The 15,562-nt window shown below is 46.6% G+C and overlaps 1 protein-coding gene across 1 annotated transcript in view; it reads left to right on the top strand.

Annotated features, from left to right (window-relative positions):
- Positions 1 to 15,562, top strand: part of LOC139557747 (vasopressin V2 receptor-like) — a 61,851-nt gene that overhangs the window by 37,616 nt on the left and 8,673 nt on the right. Inside the window, exons 3-7 of the mRNA XM_071372896.1 lie at positions 520 to 908; positions 1,406 to 1,651; positions 7,784 to 7,930; positions 12,823 to 12,913; positions 13,553 to 13,702. Coding sequence (XP_071228997.1) covers positions 522 to 908; positions 1,406 to 1,651; positions 7,784 to 7,930; positions 12,823 to 12,913; positions 13,553 to 13,702 — 1,021 coding nt within the window. The 5' untranslated portion in view covers positions 520 to 521. The remainder of the gene's footprint in view (positions 1 to 519; positions 909 to 1,405; positions 1,652 to 7,783; positions 7,931 to 12,822; positions 12,914 to 13,552; positions 13,703 to 15,562) is intronic.

The raw sequence follows: 15,562 nt of genomic DNA, 5'->3' as shown, positions 1-15,562 counted from the left end.
CCCTCTGTCTCTCTCTTTCTCTCTCTCTCGCTCTCTTTCTGTCTCTCTCTCTCTTCTATTTCCTTGCTAGAAGCATGTAGCTCTATTCCCAAAATCACAGAGTTTGTGCCTGTTATATTGACCTTGGAAGAAGTCAATGAAAGATGCCAGAAGTTTTGACAAGATGTCTGGACAGAGACAGTGCTAAGACGTAGGAAGGAAGGGGAGAGGGATAGTAAGACAACTCGTCTGTCCAACAAATTGGGGGGCAATTGAAGATCATTTAATAAAAATGGGATTATCCCAAACTAACAAACCAATGGTTTATTATCAGATCTTAGCCGAAATGTTTATTTTAACGTAAACAAACAAGGTAAGCTTGTGACTCGCATGCTCCGGTAGAGACCGGAGTTGGGATTTAGCCCTGGGTTATTTCCACAGGCCCTCTATGTCCTCTCCCTCCCCAAACAAACGCAGGAAGCGATTTTATCATTATTATTTTTCTAAGGTTTCTGTTGTTTTATTTTTGTGATTACTTAGGCATGGAAAGTATCTCAGAGAAAACGGGTTGGGATGGATTAGGCCACTCCTCTCTGACGTCTGCGACGGCAGGAAGAACCAACCTCACTTCCTCCCTCTTCTCCGACTTCACGTCCCTCAACAGTTCTCATGGAGGCGCAGGGTCCTACTATTGGATTATCCCAGAGAACGCCTCAACCACCACGCCCCAAGCCTTACCCCAGCCCAGGGTGAGGGATCTGGGCCTGGCCCGGGCCGAGATAGGGGTGCTGGGCCTGGTACTGGCCCTGACTACCCTGGGTAACGGCTTTGTACTGTGGGTGCTGCTTCGCAGGAGGAAACAAAACGCTCCCATGCACCTGTTCATGGTCAACCTATGTCTTGCTGACCTGGTGGTGGCGCTGTTCCAGGTGAGACTGACACCTCAGGGTATGGAGTCGACTCCCAACCCTGTTCTGGTTGCTAGGCACCACATTGGTGTACTCAACATCAGTAGCCGATGAGTGATCTATGTAATGAGGACATACTGTTACTGTGCAGCTAGCTAGCATGACCACTCTAGTATGTTTACTAATGGCTTTGATTACAACAATATGAATGAGTCAACTATTCCCCAACCCTCTAACGCACTGACATACTGGCTGCCCTTATGTATTGAGTGTGGACCTGTCAAATAAGCACACATTCGCCCACCATTGTGTGGTGGACTGGGCGCAGTTCTCAAAACACAATGGAAATGGCCTGAGCATTCAAATAAATATTATTTGTATTCCATTGCTTTAGGAGCTAGTCTACTCTATTTCTATGTCCACACTAGCATCATGTATTGATTCATGGATTCTAAGTAGTATGCTAGTATCTAACATAGCAAAGTTTAATATCCTCCTGTTTCCTGTCCGTCCCTTAGGTACTTCCCCAGCTGGTGTGGGACATCACAGGAAGGTTCCAGGGGCCGGATTTTCTGTGTCGCTCAGTAAAATACCTGCAGATCGTAGGGATGTTCGCGTCCTCCTATATGATCGTTGCCATGACGGTAGATCGGCACTATGCCATCTGCTGCCCACTGCAAGCCTACCGTGGTGGGTCCGTGTCCCGCTGGAACACCCCTATCATGACGGCCTGGGGCCTGGCCCTACTGCTCTCCATACCACAGGTAGGAACGCTATCACTGCCCCCTGACCCTAACCCTGACCCTAACCCGACCCTAACCCTAACCCCGACCCTAACCCCGACCCTAACCCCGACCCTGACCCTAACCCCGACCCTAACCCTGACCCTAACCCCGACCCTAACCCTGACCCTAACCCTGACTTCATGTCCCCATCCCAGCTCAACCCTAACCCTAGCCCTAACCCTAACCCTAGCTTCATGTCCACATCCCAGCTCAACCCTAACCCTAGCCCTAACCCTAACCCTAGCTTCATGTCCACATCCCAGCTCAACCCTAACCCTAGCCCTAATCCTAACCCTAGCTTCATGTCCACATCCCAGCTCAACCCTAACCCTAACCCTAGCTTCATGTCCACATCCCAGCTCAACCCTAACCCTAACCCTAGCTTCATGTCCACATCCCAGCTCAACCCTAACCCTAACCCTAGCTTCATGTCCACATCCCAGCTCAACCCTAACCCTAGCCCTAACATGACTGCCTTTGCCCACTTACCGTTGACTTAAGCTTGACCACTTACCGTTGTATTCACCCAACAAACCTCGAGGTAGAGCTGCCCTCAGAACAAGATGTAGGTAAGGCTGCTCTCAGAACAAGATGGAGGTAGAGCTCCTCTCAGAACAAGATGGAGGTAGAGTTGCACTCAGAACAAGATGGAGGTAGAGCTGCCCTCAGAACAAGATGGAGGTAGAGCTGCTCAGAACAAAATGGAGGTAGAGCTGCTCTCAGAACAAGATGGAGGTAGAGCTGCTCTCAGAACAAAATGGAGGTAGAGCTGCTCTCAGAACAAGATGGAGGTAGAGCTGCTCTCAGAACAAGATGGAGGTAGAGCTGCTCTCAGAACACAATGGCAGTAGAGCTGCTCTCAGAACAAGATGGAGGTAGAGCTGCTCTCAGAACAAGATGGAGGTAGAGCTGCTCTTAGAACAAGATGGAGGTAGAGTTGCACTCAGAACAAGATGGAGGTAGAGCTGCTCTCAGAACAAAATGGCAGTAGAGCTGCTCTCAGAACAAGATGGAGGTAGAGCTGCTCTCAGAACAAGATGGAGGTAGAGCTGCTCTCAGAACAAGATGGAGGTAGAGCTGCTCTCAGAACAAAATGGCAGTAGAGCTGCTCTCAGAACAAGATGGAGGTAGAGCTGCTCTCAGAACAAAATGGCAGTAGAGCTGCTCTCAGAACAAGATGGAGGTAGAGCTGCTCTCAGAACAAGATGGAGGTAGAGCTGCTCTCAGAACAAGATGGAGGTAGAGCTGCTCTCAGAACAAAATGGCAGTAGAGCTGCTCTCAGAACAAGATGGAGGTAGAGCTGCTCTCAGAACAAGATGGAGGTAGAGCTGTTCTCAGAACAAGATGGAGGTAGAGCTGCTCTCAGAACAAGATGGAGGCAGAGCTGCCCTCAGAACAAGATGGAGGTAGAGCTGCCTTCAGAACAAGATGGAGGTAGAGCTGCTCTCAGAACAAGATGGAGGTAGAGCTGCCCTCAGAACAAGATAGAATAAATAGAATAGAATAAAAGTTGATTTTCCATCCAGGATGGAAATGTATCATTGGCATCACCTGACATTAAAATAATCACATACACATGCATTCTCACATCACACACATTTAAACCAGTCAGTCCATCATACTGCGTAAACTAAAAACATAGAGGACATTGATACATTCGCTCACAACTGCCTTCACCACTGCTCCAACTGCACTGGATAGATAAGTACATATACCGGTGCAATTTACGCTGCATCTGGTAGTCCTACAGCACAAGCAACAGCACTTGGCCTGAAGCGTCTGCCAGAGGGAAACCTTATGACTTGAGGGTGTAGTAGAGGGTGGGAGGGGTCGCCCACGACAGCCAGTGACTTCTTTTTGGTTGCCTTGTGGAACAGACTGCTCCACTGTGCCTGTGATTGACCAATTACTTTGCTGGCTGTGTTTACTATTCCAGTCAGTTTGCTTTTGTTCCTCACGCTCAGATGACCATACTGTCATATTGAACATGAGGATGCTCTCCACCAAGCTGCTGTACACCCTCTCAAGAACATCCTGGCTGACCCCGAACCCCTCCGATTTCTGGATTAAAAACAGGCACTGGCAAATGTCTGCATTCTCTTTAAAGCTCAGCTTGTCATCAATTTGTGTCCCTAGGTCTTTGAAACACTCAAACATTTCCACTGGTTGGTCGTTCAGTGAGAGTGGTTGGGACATTGGCAGGTTGTTGCCATTGATGATCAGCTCTGTTGTCTTGTCCACATTGACGTGGCGGGCACTTGACCGGCACCATTCTTGAAGGTCGTTGGCCTGATTAAAATAGCTGTCCCCATCTGACGTAGCATCTTTAAAAAATTGTCCCACCAGAGCCATGTCATCTGCGTACTTGAAAAGGCTCACATTGTTTCCTTGGATTTTCATCTCGTTAAAGTAGATAGAGAACAACAACGGTGAAAGGACACAGAGAGGGCCCCATTCCTGAGGAACCTCTGTGGTCAGGGTCAGTTAATCAGAGAGGGCCCCATTCCTGAGGAACCTCTGTGGTCAGGGTCAGTTAATCAGAGAGGGCCCCATTCCTGAGGAACCCCTGTGGTCAGGGTCAGTTAATCAGAGAGGGCCCCATTCCTGAGGAACCTCTGTGGTCAGGGTCAGTTAATCAGAGAGGGCCTCATTCCTGAGGAACCTCTGCGGTCAGGGTCAGTTAATCAGAGAGGGCCCCATTCCTGAGGAACCTCTGTGGTCAGGGTCAGTTAATCAGAGAGGGCCCCATTCCTGAGGAACCCCTGTGGTCAGGGTCAGTTAATCAGAGAGGGCCCCATTCCTGAGGAACCTCTGTGGTCAGTCAGTTATATAGTCCTTGATCCAACATGTGAGGCCTTCGTTGACATTCAGGTCCAGCAGTCGTTTCAGCAGTGTGTGTATATGCATTGTATTGAAAGCTGAACTAAAATCAATAAATAAAATGTGTGCATATGATTTAGCATGTTGAAGGTGACTAGCCACCATGTTCACCAAGGTCAGGGTAGCATCCTCAGTCCCCCTCTGTGCCTTATAGGCAAACTGTAATGGGTCCAGTTGATCTGCTATGGACAGGGTAAGGTGCTTACTGACAACCCTTCACCATGCATTTGGCCCAAAGGGGCATGAAGGCCACAGGTCGAAAGCCATTTGTTGATTTGGCCCTTGGCTTCTAAGGCACCGGTACAATGGTTGGCACCTTCCAGGAGTTTGGCACTGTGCAGGTGCTCAGCAGGAGTTGAAACAGTTGTGTGAAGACTCCCTTGTAGCTTGTTGGTGCAGACCTTCATTACTTGCCCTGTAGTACGTCTGGGCCCGATGCTTTGTGTGGCTTAATATGTGACAGGCATGAGGCCACCTTGTTCTCTGGTATCTGAACAGGAGAGGAATCGGGGATGCTGTCACATATTTGGTTGACATTCGTCTTTAAAAATCAACGGTGTCAAATCTTCCTTCGGTCATTTACAAAGGATGTACAGTCTGCAATGTGATTGTTCTCTGTTCTCCTCCTCTCTCCTCCCATCATTGCATTCCTTCCCATGCTTGTCTTGGATTGCCTGTACAGAACCTCTGCTCCAGTTTTAGCTTTCCACATGTTTGACCTGAATTCCGTTTCTTTCTCCTTTACAGCATCCGTATCTACTTTCAGGAAAGAAAACTTAATTTCATTTAGGCACATTTTCAATTTCTTAGACACCCTGGGCTTGTTTTGGGGAAATACTCGGACAGTTTTTGTGTTAATGACAGCCTCCTCACAGAACTGGATGTAAGATGTGATACTGTCTGTCAACTCATGGGGATCCCTACAACAGTCAAAGAACCCCCCACAGTCTGTGACATCAAAGCAGTCCTTGAGCTCCTCCCTGCTCTCCTCTTTCCATGCCTGAATGGATTTCTCTACAGATGTTCTGCGTTTCACCGGCTGGCTGTATCTCGATAGGAGATGGATAACGTTATGGTCTGATTTCCTGATGGATGCTCTGCACACTGCCTTGTATGTGTCATCTACGTTGCCACAACACTGTTCCACAATGCGCGTTGAGCGAGTCGGAGAACTGACGTACTGTTGCAGAGTGGGGAGGTGAGAGCGTATTAACATCCCCAAGCACAAATGCTGTCTGGTCAGCCAATCGTGAAATTGAAGCATTGAAACAGTCTGTAATCCTGTCAGCAGCTTCCTTATTGTTAGGTCCAGGCACATACACTATATATACAAAAGTATGTGGACACCCCTTCAAATAAATAAATTTGGCTATTTCTGCCACACGTGTTGCTGACAGGTGTATAAAATCAAGCACACCGCCATGCAATCTCCATAGACAAACATAGCCAGTAGAATGACCTTACTGAAGAGCTCAGTGAGTTTCAACGTGGCACTGTCATAGGATGCTTTCCAACAAGTCAATTTGTCAAATTTCTGCTTTGCTAGAGCTGCTCCGGTCAACTGTAAGTGCTGTTATTGTGAAGTGGAAACATCTAGGAGCAACAACGGCTCAGACACGAAGTGGTAGGCCACACAAGCTCACAAAACGGGACCCCCGAGTGCTGAAGCTCGTAGCGTGTAAAAATGATCTGTCCTCAGTTGCAACACTCACTACCGAGTTCTTGTCAGCACAAGAACTGCTTGCCGCCATTGGACTCTGAAGCAGTGGAAATGCCTTCTCTGGAGTTATTATTATTTAGTGACCGCACATTTGACAGGGTGATCACTGGGAGCGGGTGATGGCTTTCCCACCCCTGTAGTCTGTCTGTTTCTGACAGCACCTCTTGAGCCTCGTTTCTTCTTAGTTTCCCTTGTTGACTTTGTGAAACAACCATCAGGCAAGGCATTGCTGTTTTGGAGAGTGTGAGCTTTATCTCTGAAAGAGAGTAGAAACTCACGGGAGAAGGTGGTCGTGGTTGATTTACTCACTGACTACATACAACCTCTAGTAGTGATGGTAATTTTTTTTGCATATTACAGTGATCAGGATGAACAGGGTCACACATGCAATGTAAAATCCACTTTCAAAATTGAGAGATATTGAGCAATATAACTTTAAACAAACAAACAATTCACACAGGTGAGCTCAGGGTTTGGCAGCAGCTCCGTGCCCTCAGAACAAGACGGAGGTAGGGACACTAGTCCGGCTGTTCAGTATAGGTAGTACCTCTATATTGGCTACCTCAGGTAGTACCTCGGTATAGGCTACCTCAGGTAGTACCTCAGTATAGGCTACCTCAGGTTGTACCTCGGTATAGGCTACCTCAGGTAGTACCTCGGGTATAGGCTACCTCAGGTAGTATCTCGGTATAGGCTACCTCAGGTTGTACCTCGTTATAGGCTACCTCAGGTTGTACCTCGGTATAGGCTACCTCAGGTTGTACCTCGGTATAGGCTACCTCAGGTTGTACCTCAGTATAGGCTACCTCAGGTTGTACCTCGGTATAGGCTACCTCAGGTAGTACCTCGGTATAGGCTACCTCAGGTTGTACCTCGGTATAGGCTACCTCAGGTAGTATCTCGGTATAGGCTACTTCAGGTTGTACCTCGGTATAGGCTACCTCAGGTAGTACCTCGGTATAGGCTACCTCAGGTATCACCTCGGTATAGGCTACCTCAGGTAGTACCTCGGTATAGGCTACCTCAGGTAGTACCTCAGTATAGGCTACCTCAGGTTGTACCTCGGTATAGGCTACCTCAGGTATGCACCAGATAGATGACATGCTGGCTCATTGTGTTTTGCTTTTTGTGTATTTATGTGAATATTGATGTGTACTGTATATTGTTGTGTATATTGATGTGTGTAGTGTATATTGAGGTGTTTATGTGGATAGATGGGTATACAGGGCTGATCTGTGAAAGAGGCATTGGTCTCAGCATGACTAAAGGTTAAGTAAAAGTCTCAAAGGGACACTTCTGCCCAGACCCCAGAGCCTGCAGTCAAATTCAATGAGTATCATGAGTTCAGTGGAAGTTTCCTAGACAGTATGGCCTCCTGTTCTGTTAGTTAGAAATGTGTTTGGTTTTGACTCCCTCACCACTCCCTCCTCCCTCCCTCCATCCTCCCACCCTCGCCCTCTTCCCTCTCTCTCTCCCCCCTCCTCAATCTGTCCCGTCCTTCCTCCCTCAGTTCTTCATTTTCTCGCGGTCAGAGGTGTCTCCAGGAGAGTTTGAGTGCTGGGGTTACTTCGCTGAGCAGTGGGGGCTCAAGGCCTACATCACCTGGATGACCCTAGCAGTGTTCTTACTGCCAGCACTGATCATCACCGTCTGCCAGGTACTGTCTACTACTGAAGAAAAAACACGCACGCACGCTCGCACGCACGCACGCACGCACGCACACACACACACACACACACACAGACACACACACACACACACACACACACTGACAGCCTTAATCATCACTGTCTGCCAGGTACGACAACAAGGACACAACACAGTGTGACGACAGAACAAACCTAGAATAGAAATGAGTCCTTTGCCTTTTTCCCAAGACCCCCAGACACACATTGAGAGGAGCAGCGTCAGCCGCGGTGCTCCTGAAGGGTGCCTTGTTCTACGGCACAACCTGGGACCAGAGACCAGCAGCCCTCTTGTTACCAGTTCAGTTCCCATGTTATTATCACCCGCGTCTTAAACTATGGCTTTTTCCCAAAATGCACTCTATTCCTTAAATAGTGCACTATATCAGAGGAGGCTGGTGAGAGGAGCTATAGGAAGACAGGCTCATTGTAATGGCTGGAATGGAATCAATGGAATGGTACCAAACACATCAAACAAATGGAAACATTGATTTCATTTCAGCATTTACATTGAGCCTGCTCCTCCCACTAGCCTCCTCTGCACTACATAGGGAAAAGAGTCCTCTAGGCTACTTGCCACCCCCGAGGCAATAAAATACACAGAATCCAAAAACTGAAGGATGTCAAGCATGAATAAAAGGTGTTCTGTTTTGATGGAGCGGTATTTGGCAGGCGTTGTTGAATAAGCTCCAGGGGGTCAGTTCTATCAGATCAGACTGGACAGGCTCAGTGCCTGGTGTTATGTAGCATCCCGTGTTTCCGATGGCCTAATTAACACAGCCCTCTGTAGACTCACTGCTGTGTGGCCAGCCTGTCAGGACACTACCCATCGTGAGGTACCCCACAGGGAACCAGAATATCAGACAAATGAACCGGAACCCAGTCAAAGATTAAGGACATTGAATTAATTTGTGTTTCATATCAAGTGCAGAACTGGGTTCAAAAATATTATTTGAAATCTTTCATATACTTTGTGTGTTTGATTTAACCTGCCTGGAGTTCCCCAGATCGGTGTGTTTGATTTAACCTGCCTGGAGTTCCCCAGATCGGTGTGTTTGATTTAACCTGCCTGGAGTTCCCCAGATCGGTGTGTTTGATTTAACCTGCCTGGAGTTCCCCAGATCGGTGTGTTTGATTTAACCTGCCTGGAGTTCCCCAGATCGGTGTGTTTGATTTAACCTGCCTGGAGTTCCCCAGATCGGTGTGTTTGATTTAACCTGCCTGGAGTTCCCCAGATCGGTGTGTTTGATTTAACCTGCCTGGAGTTCCCCAGATCGGTGTGTTTGCCATTCTATCGGTTCCAATGTTCAAATCAAATCAAATGTTATTAGTCACATGCCCTGAATACAATAGGGTGTATACCTTACAGTGAAATGCCCTGAATACAATAGGGTGTATACCTTACAGTGAAATGCCCCTAACCGACAGTGCAGTTTAAAAAAATACGGATAAAAATAAGAGATAAAAGTAACAAGTAATTAAAGAGGAACAGTAAAAAATAATAATTGATACGGGGGGGGTGCCGGTACAGAGTCAATGTGCACGTGCACCGGTTAGTTGAGGTAGTATGTAGATGTAGGTAGAGTTAATTAAAGTGACTATGCATAGATGACAACAGAGAGTGGCAGTGGTGTGAAGGGGGGGGCGGCAATGTGAATAACTGGGTAGCCATTTGACTAGATGTTCAGGAGTCTTATGGCTTGGGGGTGGAAGCTGTTTAGAAGCCTCTTGGACCTAGACTTGGCGCTCCGGTACCGCTTGCTCTGTGGTAGCAGAGAGAACAGTCTATGACTAGGGTGGCTGGAGTCTTTGACAATTTTCAGGGCCTTCCTCTGACACCGCCTGGTATAGAGGTCCTGGATGGCAGGAAGCTTGGCCCCAGTGATGTACTGGGAAGTTCGCACTACCCTGTGTAGTGCCTTGCGGTCGGAGGCCGAGCAGTTGCCATACCAGGCGGTGATGCATCCAGTCAGGATCCTATCGATAGTGCAGCTGTAGAACCTTTTGAGGATCTGAGGACCCATGCCAAATCTTTTCAGTCTCCTGAGGGGGAATAGGTTTTGTCGCACATGCACTATGGTGGTCTGCTTAAAACATGTTGGTATTACAGACTCAGACAGGGAGAGGTTGAAAATGTCACTGAAGACAGTTGCTAGTTGGTCAGCACATGCTCTCAGTACACGTCCTGGTAATCCGTCTGACCCTGCACTCTTGTGAATGTTGACCTGTCTAAAGGTCTTACTCACACTGTGGAGAGCGTGACCACACAGTCTGCCAGTACAGCTGGTGCTCTCATGCATGTTTCAGTGTTATTTGCCTCGAAGCGAGCATAGAAGTAGTTTAGCTCGTCCGGTAGGCTCGTGTCACTGGGCAGCTCTCGGCTGTGCTTCCCTTTGTAGTCTGTAATGGTTTGCAGGCCCTGCCACATCCGACGAGCATCAGAGCCGGTGTAGTACGAATCGATCTTATTCCTGTATTGACGCTTTGCCTGTTTGATGGTTCATCGGAGGGCATAGCTGGATTTCTTATAAGCTTCCGGGTTAGAGTCCCGCTCCTTGAAAGCGGCAGCTCTAGCCTTTAGCTCAGTGCGGATGTTGCTTGTAATCCATGGTTTCTGGTTGGGGTATGTACGTACGGTCACTGTGGGGACGACGTCATCGATGCACTTATTGATGAAGCCAATGACAGCTGTGGTGTACTCCTCAATGCCATTGGAGGAATCCCGGAACATATTCCAGTCTGTGCTAACAATCCTGTAGCATGTGCTTCATCTGACCACTTTTTTTACTGATCTAGTCACTGGTGCTTTCTGCTTTAATTTTTGCTTGTAAGCAAGAATCAGGAGGATAGAATTATGGTCAGATTTGCCAAATGGAGGGTGAGGGAGAGCTTTGTGTGCATCTCTCTGTGTGGAGTATAGGTGGTCCAGAGTTCTTTTCTCTCTGGTTGCACATTTAACATGTTGATAGAAATTAGGTAAAACTGTTCCAGGCAAGCACAATCAAGCACAATCAAGCTCAGCTACAGTATTTGAAATTATTTCAAATAGTAGTTGAACCCAGGTCTGATCAAATGATGTCCTTCTCAACGTGGTTTGGCAGGACATTGTTCTAAGACCCAGACCTGGCCTGCTGGAGTCATGTGCTTTTTTTGGAAACAGAATTTAGGACTTTTAATTGAGTTAAAAAGGACAATAAGTCCGTGTTTGGTGTCTGTGTTGGGATGATTGGGTTTAGGAATCTGTTCCAAAATAGTTTTTTATTGTCTATGTACATTTTTTTCTATTAGTTTTAACTATACTGAATAAAAAATATAAATGGAACATGCAACAATTTAAAAGATTTTACTGAGTTACAGTTCATATAAGGAAATTTGTCAATTTAAATAATTTCATTAGGCCTTAATCTATGGATTTCACATGACTTTGCAGGGGCGCAGCCATGGGTGGGTCTGGGAGGGCATAGGCCCACTCACTTGGGAGCCAGGTCCACCCACTGGGGAGCCAGGCTCAGCCAATCAGAATGAGTTTTTCTCCCCAAATGGCTTTATTACAGACAGAAATACTCCTCAGTTTCATCAGCTGTCCGGGTGACTGGTCTCAGATGATCCCGCAGGTGAAGAAGCCTGAAGTGGAGGTCCTGGGCTGGCGTGGTTACACGTGGTCTGCGCTTGTGAGGCCGGTTGGACGTACTACCAAATTCTCTAAAAAGACGTTGGAGGTGGCTTATGGTAGAGAAATTGACATTAAATTATCTGGCAACAGCTCTGGTGGACATTCCTGCAGTCAGCATGCCAATTGCATGCTCCCTCAAAAGTTGAGACATCTGTGGCATTGTGTTCTGTGACAAAACTGTAAATATTAGAGTGGCCTTTTATTGTCCCCAGCACAAGGTGCACCTGTGTAATGATGATTATTGATATGCCACACCTGTCAGGTGGATGGATTATCTTTTTATTTTATTTAACCTTTATTTAACTAGCCAAGTCAGTCATATACAATGAAGGCCTCCTGCGGGGGGCGGGGGCTGGGATTAAAAATACAAATACAGGACAAAACACCCATCACGACAAGAGAGACATCACAATACTACATAAAGAGAGACTCCACAACACTACATAAAGAGAGACAACACAACACTACATAAAGAGAGGCACCACAACACTACATAAAGAGAGACACCACAACACCACATAAAGAGAGACACCACAACACTACATAAAGAGAGAGGCACCACAACACTACATAAAGAGAGACACCACAACACTACAGAAAGAGAGACACCACGACACTACATAAAGAGAGACACCACAACACTACATAAAGAGAGACACCACAACACTACATAAAGAGAGACACCACAACACCAGATAAAGAGAGAGGCACCACAACACTACATAAAGAGAGACACCACAACACTACATAAAGAGAGACACCACAACACCACATAAAGAGAGACACCACAACACTACATAAAGAGAGACACCACAACACTACATAAAGAGAGGCACCACAACACTACATAAAGAGAGACACCACAACACCACATAAAGAGAGAGGCACCACAACACCAGATAAAGAGAGAGGCACCACAACACTACATAAAGAGAGACACCACAACACTACATAAAGAGAGACACCACAACACTACATGAAGAGAGACACCACAGCACTACATAAAGAGAGACACCACAACACTACATGAAGAGAGACACCACAACACTACATAAAGAGAGACACCACAACACTACATGAAGAGAGACACCACAACACCACATAAAGAGAGACACCACAACACTACATGAAGAGAGACACCACAACACTACATGAAGAGAGAGGAGAAATACATTTTTTATCTCATTCCAGATCCGGATCTTCAGAGAGATTCACAACAACATCTATCTGAAGTCAGAGAGGATGGTGTCAGCAGAGCTCAAGAAGAACAACGCTGTCATCTTCCGCTTCCACAGAGTCAAAAAGGAGGACGGTAGAATGACAAGGGAGCGGGGGAGAGGAGGAGGAGGAGGGGGAAGAGGAGGAGGAGTGGGGAGGGGAGGTGGAGGAGAAGGGGGGAGAGGAGGAGGAGGAGAAGGTGGGAGAGGGGGTGGAGGCGAAGGGGGAAGAGGGGGGAGAGGAGGAGGAGGGGGAAGAGGAGTAGGAGAAGGACAGCTTCTAAAGACTATGAACAACAACCCCTCCAGCTCTCTCTTTACCCCTCTCTCCCCCTTCTCCCCCCTGTCTACAGCTGTGCCCCCATCAGACTGCTATGGCTACCCATCCCCCTGCCCACAGTGCAGCAGCTGTCACAATGACCACACAGCAGCAGCAGTGCAGCAAAACCCCGGCAACACCCCAGATAACCTCCCCCTCCCCTCCAACCCTGGTCTTAGTGACCGAAGGGGCTCCAGTACAGCTGTAGTTCCCAGATCACATGGCTCCCATGGCCCAGTCACCTCTGGTGGATGTAGTGGGGGTTCAGTGCCTCCTAACAATGGCGGCTGCTACTGCCATGAGTCCTACACCTCCTTCGAGCTCCCCTCCTCCGCCCGGCATGTCCCCTCTCCACGCCCCTCCCTGGAGTACCCTCCCCCACCCCCCCTGTCCCTGACGCCCCCCTCCATCTCCAAAGCCATGTCTAAGACGGTGAGGATGACTTTGGTGATAGTGTTGGTGTACACAGTCTGCTGGTCCCCCTTCTTCATCGTCCAGCTTTGGGCTGCCTGGGACCCCAACCCTCCAGATCAAGGTAAGAGGTCTAAGAAGCACACACGAACGCACATACAAGGGCTGTGGCAGTCATTACATTTTGTCAGTCGGTGATTGTCAAGGAAATGATTGCCGGTGTCCCGGTAATTGACTGGTAATTAACATAAACACATTTAGCATCTCCTGGCTTCCACGCATAGCCATTGATGTAGACCTTTGGAACATCTACATTTAAAAAAATCTATTTAATATAGCCTACACCATCACAATAAATCCATTATTTATTTTAGACAGGCCTAAAGAAACATGATATGAATAAAATGTAGTCTATTTCAGAAGAACAGAATAGCATACTTCGTGATTTCCTTATGTTAGGCCCTGATCTGGCTATGCCATATGGCTGTGGGCTACACTAGTTCATTTAGCAGACAAGATTTGCTTATAATTCCGTGGCATTATTTTGTATTATTTTATAGTATGAAGAATACAATTGAACATAGCTGAATAAAATAGAAAGGATATTTTCTCCAAACGATTTCTGAGGGAGTGTGCACATGCATTTAACAAATTAATAAAGAAACAGGTCCTCCTATATGCTTAAAACCTCTTACAGCTACCCCCCCCCCCCCCCCTTCTTTCTTTCAATTTCCACCTGAAGACATACCCAAATCTAACTGCCTCTAGCTCAGGCCCAGGAGCAAGGCTATGCATATTCTTGGTACCATTTGAAAGAAAACACTCTGAAGTTTGTGTAAATGTGAATTGAATGTAGGAGAATATAACACAATAGATCTGGTTTAGATAATACAATGAAAAAACCATACGTTTTTTCTTTTTAATTGTTGCATCATCATCTTTAAAACGAACAAGATAAAACAAACATTCAGATATGAATATGGGGACAATTTCAGTGAAAAACATAAGAGGGCAACAGTACTTGTGTAAAGTTTCAGAATGATAACTTCCAAAATGAGTGTGCTACATGACATTTATCATGAAGTCACCCAGGTGTCCCACACAAGTAGCCCAAATGTACCCAAGTGGCCAAATTGGTGAAGGTATACATTTTGAAACAAATAACTATATACAAAATACCAAAATGATATTCTAACACACCCCCCCAAAAAAATTGAGAAAATATTGGGGGGAAAAATATGAAGAAAAAATATATATACATTTACAAAATAACATGGGTAACTATTTACACACTTTCAATATTTGGAAGACCCTCAGTCCTCTATCAAATCAAATCAATTTATATAGCCCTCAAGAGTAAAAATTAACAGTTTACCTCTAGATGGCCCGGGAGGTGTGGAGCCAGAGACAGCAGGGGTCCAGCTGGATGAACCAGCTTCAGAGGGGGATGGACACGTTGGGGATGGACACGTTGGCGGCAGACACACGCATCTCGACCATGCTCCCTCTAATCCATAATATGTAGACTGAGTTGAGGAAGCATGCCGCTGGAGGAAGTATTACATTCATTACATTTTTATATATTGCAAATTCAAAAAGGCACTCGCACATCTAAGCAATCTTATTTGCAGGTGCATGGCATCAATTTAACAAGATGAAGGAAAAGGAAACCGCACACTGCTCTTGATAGTATCACCGATATTTAATAAGCTTACGTATCGGCCACACGGCCTTCGTCAGAGCTTTTGGGATTTTTTGAAAGTTGCACCCTTATGTAGACCTGGCTCCACCCACATCCGTTCTACACATCGAAGGGGGTTGGAGGCAAAGGAAAATAAATAAGTGCTACCAAATATAACAATGTGCATTTCATAAATATTACAAAAGTGTATAAATAAGGCGTATTGAACACTTCTGTATAATCTCAATGAGGACATAGCAAGTTCATTAGTCATTGGGTACATCATATGAAAAACGTCAGAAT

The sequence above is a fragment of the Salvelinus alpinus genome, chromosome 28 (genome assembly GCF_045679555.1).
Source record: "Salvelinus alpinus chromosome 28, SLU_Salpinus.1, whole genome shotgun sequence".
NCBI classification, from domain to species: Eukaryota; Metazoa; Chordata; class Actinopteri; order Salmoniformes; family Salmonidae; genus Salvelinus; species Salvelinus alpinus.
The sequence above is the reverse complement of the archived record's forward strand: the minus strand, read 5'-3'. Positions and strand labels throughout refer to the sequence as shown.